Source organism: Acanthisitta chloris, unplaced genomic scaffold (assembly GCF_000695815.1).
Source record: "Acanthisitta chloris isolate BGI_N310 unplaced genomic scaffold, ASM69581v1 scaffold11199, whole genome shotgun sequence".
In the NCBI taxonomy this organism is placed as follows: Eukaryota; Metazoa; Chordata; class Aves; order Passeriformes; family Acanthisittidae; genus Acanthisitta; species Acanthisitta chloris.
Window position 1 is genome coordinate 18,186 of NW_008689817.1, and position 7,504 is coordinate 25,689.

Below are 7,504 nucleotides of genomic sequence, written 5' to 3' on the forward strand. Positions count from 1 at the left end.
AATGGTTTGCAGAGCCATCCCTTGGTTCCTGCACTGCTGCTGAAACACACACTGGTTTATACAGTATATTATGAGGAACTGAAGACACGGATGTCCTCTGCTTTTTAACCATGTCCACTTGTGAACTCAGTGCTGTGAGAACTAGAGGCAAAGAAAATCAGCCATCCCAGGCAGCTCGGTGCGGGATCACTGTGGTCACGGTGTTCGTTTCTTCTCTGTTGTCCAGAAAATCTTCCTCCTAGCAAGATTAACAGCTGCCTGATTCCCTCTACTGTTTGCTCAGTTCTCTGCTTTCCCTTGAGTCACTGGAGCTGCAGTTTCAGTTAGCTGGATAGAAAATGTGAGTTAATTTCTCTGTAAATAACCTAGTCAAGGTAGTTGTCTGTCAAAGATTGAAGAATCTGTGTGGGCATAGCATTGCAGGTAGATTCTGTGCTTTAGTTTCAGCTGCTGAAAAGATAGATTGCAAAATAAGATCATATTGACCTTGGTCCTTAGTTTAGAGCATGTGGAGAAATTGTTTGTCATCAATAATCATGTTTTGGTTGGATTTTGACAAAAGTGAGTAAAGAGATTATAGAGAGGGGTATGGAAAAGGGTTGTAAAATTCCAGAAAATGCTTTGTGTTCCACTCTTGTGGTGCTGATTGTTGCCCTTTGGCATCACCCTTTAATAGCACCTCTCACAGTGGATATCTGAAAATATTGGAACATGACCTCTACCCTTTGCACTGCAGTTCTGTGCTTGTTTGCTGTGCATAACTGCTGCGGTGATATAAATCCGTTTTTAAAAATAAGGCTGAAAATAGGATTAGAAGCTGTTACAAACCTTGAGTTGGAGAAAGGAATGCTTTTAGCTCTGGTAGAGGATGTTTTTGGGAGCCTGGTGCAGCAGGGCTGTAGCTTTTGTCCACGAGGTGGCCACAGCCCCTGCCCATCGCCGGCCACACTCGCATTAAATGATGTTCCTTGCCAGCAAAAATGTAGGATGAGACTCCAAATGTAGTATGTCGAACATAATTTCAGTGCTATTATTCTGAAATGAGTTAGGAGTAGTGAAGAAAATTTCACAAAGTATGACTGATAGGAAATTTCCATTTTATTGGAAAAACCTGGGATATTTACACCACGTGTTCTGTACCCTGCTTTGTTAGACTTTGAAGCGGCACATCAGGGAGAGGACAAATTTTATCTGGCTGTCTGTAAAGACTCTATTTTAACTAGCAAAAAAGGCATTATTTCACCAGGACATGTGAAACACATGGGATGGGTACCTTTGGCACACCAGGTGAAAGAGGCATCTCGCAGCCCTTCTCAGGGGATTGCTGGGTTAGCAGCTCTTGTGCACTCAAAATCACCAGCTCTGTGTAACTAGGAGGGGATTGCTTTAGAAGTCAGTTAATTTTAGGAAGAGCATTACAGATCCTGATTTAAAAACACCCATAGAAACTGCTGCATGAATAGCCAGTGTGTTTAGCCTGTTGATGTGTCACCAGACTGCGTAGTGAGCAATATGATATTTATTACATTTATCAACATGAGAGCAGTAATTCCGGGCAGGGTAAGTTAAATGCTTTCTGTTGTGTGAGGGAGTAGGAACCTTTGCCTTCCCTTTGCTGTGCTGTGGCTCAGCTGCTCATCTCAGACAAAGTTGGAGCCCAGGGATGCTTTCCAGACATGAAACCCTTTAAGCAAATGTTTATCTGTTTAATATACCAACTGTTTATTCATCAAGCACCTCAGTGGGTCAGTACAGCATCCTGTGTGCTGCAGGTGGAGTGCAGGAGTCAGCTCATGCTGAGTTAGCTTGCAAAGGGGCTGTGTTCTATGGAGCTGTAGAGAATAATTCTCAAGTCAGGATGTGGTAATTTTTCATATGTACAACTTAAAAACTTTGTGATTAAACATGAACATAAGCTTTTGTTCTGCTTACAGTTCTCTGTAACTCGAGAGCACAGAACTGCACATCAAAACCAGATTTTAAAGATATTGTGATACATCTTAGTCTCAATTATGTAGAAAAGTACTGGAAAATGTAGGAAAACTTACATAGACATAACGAATTACAAAGACTGAAAAGTTCAGCTTTAATTTTAACACCAAATACTGATTCCCTCCTGGCTGCCCAGGATCAACAGGAGTTGAGAGTATCCTTCTGCTTGGCCTGGGAGAGGTGGACATCCAGGTGGAAGAGGAAGAATGTGGAACATGGGGTTTATTTCAGTTGTGCCACAAATTCTGTCGCTCCTAAGATATTACTAACCACTAAGAAACTGCAGTCTGAGGATGTAGTTGCTGCATTCCTGTGCCTGATGCTTTCAGGTGGTGAAATTGAGGCAGTTCTGTGTTCAGAAACAGGGAAAGCCTAGTAATGGAGCTGGTTGGATACCCGAAGTGACCCCTTGGCTCCAGGTGCTCACCCCTGGCAGTTTGTGGTGTGTTTAGAGTCTGAGTCATAGCTAGTGCTCCTGGACATTTCACTAACAAAATCAAGTTTGCGGCAGCTCACAGAGGATTAAAATGAGATTGGACTGTGTGAAACGAGTACTTTATAAATGTGTTACACATTTGGAACTTCTGTTTAATTTTCATGGGGTTTGGTAATGGCATTTAAAAAAAAATAAATCAGAATTTTATTGGTTTTGCATGGCCTGCAATTACGTCTGACCTTTCTCTTGATATAACAGTCTGTATCCGTTATATTGCTAAACATTGACTATTAAGCCAAAGAACTTTTCTGAAGTAAATCCATTGTAAATTCCGAGGCCAGCATTCATATTGATTTATCTTTTGTAAACACTGGATAAATGCAGCACTTGAGAACTCAGAACATACTTTCCAAGGCCAAGCTGGAGAGGCTGCTCTGTCGGTGTATAATGATTGTGTTGTGCGTGTGTTTGATGCTCACAGCCCACCTGTTCAGGAGAGTAAATTAAGTGATGAATGGCCCCAGTGAGCTGTTCCCTGGCATGTGGTCTGCACCATCAGCACAGATATTTTTGTGACTGAAGAGGATTCTGTCTAGTGAGAAGTTTAAACAGCTGTATCTCCTAATTACAGCTTCTGTGTAAAGTCCAGTTTTCAAAGTGAAATAATCTTCATGTTTTAATACTTTGGTTTCTGTGGTTGCTAGTGGATGGCACTGATGTGATGCTGAGTCATGGTAGCAGGAGGTGGGAAATGTCTAAAACTTCATTGTCTTTGTCTTTGCCAAAGAGTATTTTGGCATAGTTTCTAATGTTCCCTCCAGACAGGGACTGGGCTGAGTAAGAGAGGCAGTAGGATGGAGTAGGTTTGTAGTAGGGCTACCAGCTAGGTCTGAGGTGGACATGAAAGTTTTTCCTTTCTAAACATAAACCTTTTGCTCTGTGGTTCTCTGCACCATATATAGTAGCTACACAACATGGTTTTAAGTTTTTGCTGGGGTTCTTTGCCATTAGAAAATTAATTTTGCAAAATTCCCTCTCTAAAGAGATGTTAGAGGATTTCAGCAATTTTTTTGACCTTGGCTGAACAGGACTGACTGCCCTATTTGGTTTATTCCAGCTGTTGCTTGCTACTGTATCCATTCATGTAAATAATATTTGCAGACATATTTTTAATCTTTGTTTTCAGGTAACTGTGTATGCATCAGTTGGACTTCACTCTTTTCACTTCCACAGCTTGAGTGGACAGGGTTCTTAAAGTTTGTGTGTCATGACCTATTTACTAATCTGAGCTTTATCTCTACAGTTATGTCTCACAATCCTGTGCATCTTACTGCAGAATGTAATGCTGAGTGATTAGATGATGTGAATGAGGTTGCTCATGTTTTGTTTTTTTTTTCTTTTTAGGACTTAAATACTATCTATTCCTTCCTTCATGGACTGGACATACTGTCGCATTTCAGGGAACCACAGCTAAGGTGAAGTGCTCTGCACATTTGTACCTTTATTTTTGTGAAGACAGGCAGAGCTTTTGTTTGCCTGCACTTTGAGGTGGCAGAGCATTGGCCAAGTCCATTGCTGTGTTAAGTCATTGCAGTAATGTGCCACAGAATCTAAACTAATTAGCTTTTCTAAGAAGGAAGGCAGAGCTTGCTCCCATTTGCCTATAAAGGGCTGTGTAGACAGTGCCCTGTCTTAACTCCAGATTACTAAAGCTTTTTAGTGCTTCAGACATTTGGATGATCTCAGAATCCATAAAATGGAAGTCCAACAAAGCACAAAAAGCATGTTGGAAGTATTTTAGTTCCTTCAGTTCTGTTGCTATGGGTAATTCCAGTGTGTGGGAGATATTTAAACACTTGGAGAACATGCTGTATATTATCTGTTTGGATAATGAAGAACACTGTAATAATTTGAATTTTCTGCTTAAGCACATCCTTTGTTTAGAACAAAAAAAGTAGTTGAATTTGAGGCCTTAGAGCCTGAAAGCGATTCTGCTGAAATGTGGTGATTAATGGCTTATGATCTTTGGGGATTAAAATTAAAATTAAATGTCTCCTCTTCCCTCAGAATAATGTCATCGAGTGCCCGATATGAGAGGTACAAGGGCAACCAAGTTCTCTTTTGGTGAGTACCCAGCACTTTTTGGAGTTCTTCAATAGAAATGTGAGCAAACCCACTGCTTTGCGTGTTGTAGTGTATCATTTACTTTTTCAGTCATTGTCAATAAAAGCCTTTACAGCATTTCAGCTTAGCCAGCCTGGTTAAAGGCTTTGGCAGGAGGTGATGTCGCAGCAGTACAGTGTTGACAGTTGAAAGGTGCCTATGAATTTCCAGCAGGGCTCCCAGGGACAGCAGAGGTGTCTGTGTGTGTCTGCACACACAGGACCGGTGGCAGTGTCACCTCTGCGGCTGGTGGGAGCCCTGGTGGCACTCAGTAGGTGGCACTCTTCCCCTGGAGCTGGCACTGCCTGCACAGTTCCATCCTGTCTTGGAGGAGGGATATGGAACTCGGACACCATCTCTTCTTTAAATTGCATGAATTAGTGTTTTAGCATAGAGCTCTCTTTAGGTTCCTGCTGGGAGGCAAATATACTTTTATTTTCCTCATATTTTAGTGTTACTTATGGTATATTTATCCTCTCACAGCTAATCCTAGCTTTCTGTATAAGGCACAGCTTCCTGCACACCTGAGTCTAAATGAGATGTACCTGCTGGTTGGTGTGGGGTGTGTGACACTCCCCTCTCCAGTACCACCAGGTCAATATGTGAGGGGGTTTGTGCTGTCCTGTATTTGCAGCTTTATGTATACTTTCACTGAAAATTAATAATTGTATTGTAATATAATAATTTTAAGCTGACTAAAGTGTTGAATTGTATAAGAAACATTCTGGATGTAGGTGTTTTTCAAAATGTTAATTCTTGATAGCATTTTAAGTTCCTAGGTACTTACATATTAAACAGAGTGGTAAATAATTTTACTACAGTAATATTTTGGATAATCTATTTCTGAAGTGCTCTAGGAAGAAAGTAATGTGTTTTATTTTCTTACAGCTCAGAAACTATTGCAAGATGCTGGTATATCCTGCTTTCTGGATCTGTGCTCATGAAGGATTCCATGTTTTTACCACCTTGCAGGTATGTAAAGTTGCTCTTATTATTTCAGATAAGGCAAGGTCCTTTTTTTCTTTTTCTAAATACTGCCTATATGTTGGTGTTACTGTGAATTTTTAGCAATCTAAAAATATTTTTTTCATTATTTTGTTTTTCTGAAGTTGGTTAGGAAAGAAATGTTCAGCTAATTTGATTTAAATTCCCTTTTACTTTTTCTGCTCGTTGAAATTTGTGTGAATTACTGCACTTCATGGTTTTTAAATCTCCCTTGGCTTTTCAAGTTTTAGGAGAATTTGTAGTTAGATTGTTAACTTGGGGGCTCTTTGGCGGCTCTTAGAATAATTCATGCTGTGTAACTGTTTTGTGTAGAGTTCCCGGTCTCAAAAATACGACTGCAGATCATGTAACTTCTGCCATTTGGTTGGAGGCTGTATTTAATGGCATATGTGATTTTTATGTGAAGCAAGAAGAGGCCAGCAGCATCAGTTATGGAGAGCATATGCCAGGAGTCTGACTGCATCTCAGGGTTGAGGCACAGTGAGCATTGTGACATGATTTCACTGAAGCACATTATTTGACTTGAGCTGGACTTGCTCAAGTAATACCCTGAGTACTCAGAGTAATACTCTGCTTGACCTTGTACATTACCCAGAAGTTTTATTTCGCTTGACTCAGCATGAGCTGACCATGGGTGCATAGATTTAATGTCAACTCCAGCTCAAGTACAGTTCCATAGACTTGGATTTCCTGGTAAGTAGTAATAGGAACATATAGGACTGAAATTTTTCAGCTCAGTTCTGAGTTAACTATAGGCTGGTTGTTAAATTTCTAGTGCTCCTTTTCGTGTCTGAAGTTCTTGAGTGAAGCTGTCCAGAGAAGCTGGGCATGCCCTGCCCCTGGAAGTATTCAAGGCCAAGCTGGATGAGGATTGGAGCCACCTAATCTAGTGGAAGGTGTCCCTGCCTGTGGCAGGTGATTGGAACTAGATGGACTTTAAGGTCCCTTCCAACCCATACTATGATGAGTCTATGATAAGTTCAGCCATACCAGAAGTGGGAGCATGACAAGCTGATATTTGCATAAAAACTAGCTAAAATGACTGTTTTGCTGAATCTGAGGAGTAGGTAGCTTATAAGCATTATTAAGATTTCTTATGCCTTAAAAAGCAAAATCAGCAAAATAGATCTGTTAGAGCTAATTCACAAGGTTACAGCTAGTTTCATTATGGATAATGAGGAAAAATAGCTGCTAGATAGTGCAAGGGTCACAGAGTTCTGTTAGATGGAGCTGCTGGCAGGTTACACAGTGTGGTTCCTGGGATGTACTGTCCCCTTAGGTGGTGAGATCATGTGGAAAGGAAGAGAATGTACTCTTGCTGGATATCCAGGGTGTTCAGCTCACTTCCATTTTATTTGAATTAGAATTAAGCATTGTCCAACTTCAATTTAGATTTTAAAATATAATGCTCTTTTTTCCCCCTTAAAACATTGGGATAACTTCAGTTACTTTCCCTTGTCTGAATACCTCATCTAACACTTTTCTAGTTGAGGGAGCTGCAGTCACCAATCACTTACAGGCTAATGTCATATGAAACAGTGCCTTGGATAATTTAGTAGTATTCTTTCATGACTGTAATTAGCACCATTTTAATTACATTGAAAGTAGCACTTAATGTTATGCTTTGTTCTTGTCCCCAACCAAGTTCCTAATTATGTGAGTTGTTCTGAAAGAAGGTGTAAACACACATCTGGAAGAAAACACAATATTGCCTCAGGTATTACAGAGATATTCTCTATCACAGGAAACAAGGATAAGAACTTGCTGCTATACTCTCTGCCTAATGAGCATATGATCCTAGACCTGTAAGATGTTAGTGAAATAAAGTTAATGGGAGAGTATGTTGTGTGGGATACTGCTTTGTCTGTGCTTTTTTTATTTTCACAGCAGGGAAGTGGTTGGACAAGT

At 40.4% G+C, this 7,504-nt stretch overlaps 1 protein-coding gene across 1 annotated transcript in view; it reads left to right on the forward strand.

Moving 5' to 3' along the window:
- Positions 1–3,832: 3,832 nt before the first annotated feature.
- The window catches only part of RAPGEF6 (Rap guanine nucleotide exchange factor (GEF) 6), a gene marked incomplete at its 5' end in the record, with an annotated part of 95,936 nt that continues 92,264 nt past the window's right edge, over positions 3,833–7,504 (forward strand). Inside the window, 3 exons of the mRNA XM_009081570.1 lie at positions 3,833–3,903; positions 4,496–4,552; positions 5,480–5,563. Coding sequence (XP_009079818.1) covers positions 3,833–3,903; positions 4,496–4,552; positions 5,480–5,563 — 212 coding nt within the window. The remainder of the gene's footprint in view (positions 3,904–4,495; positions 4,553–5,479; positions 5,564–7,504) is intronic.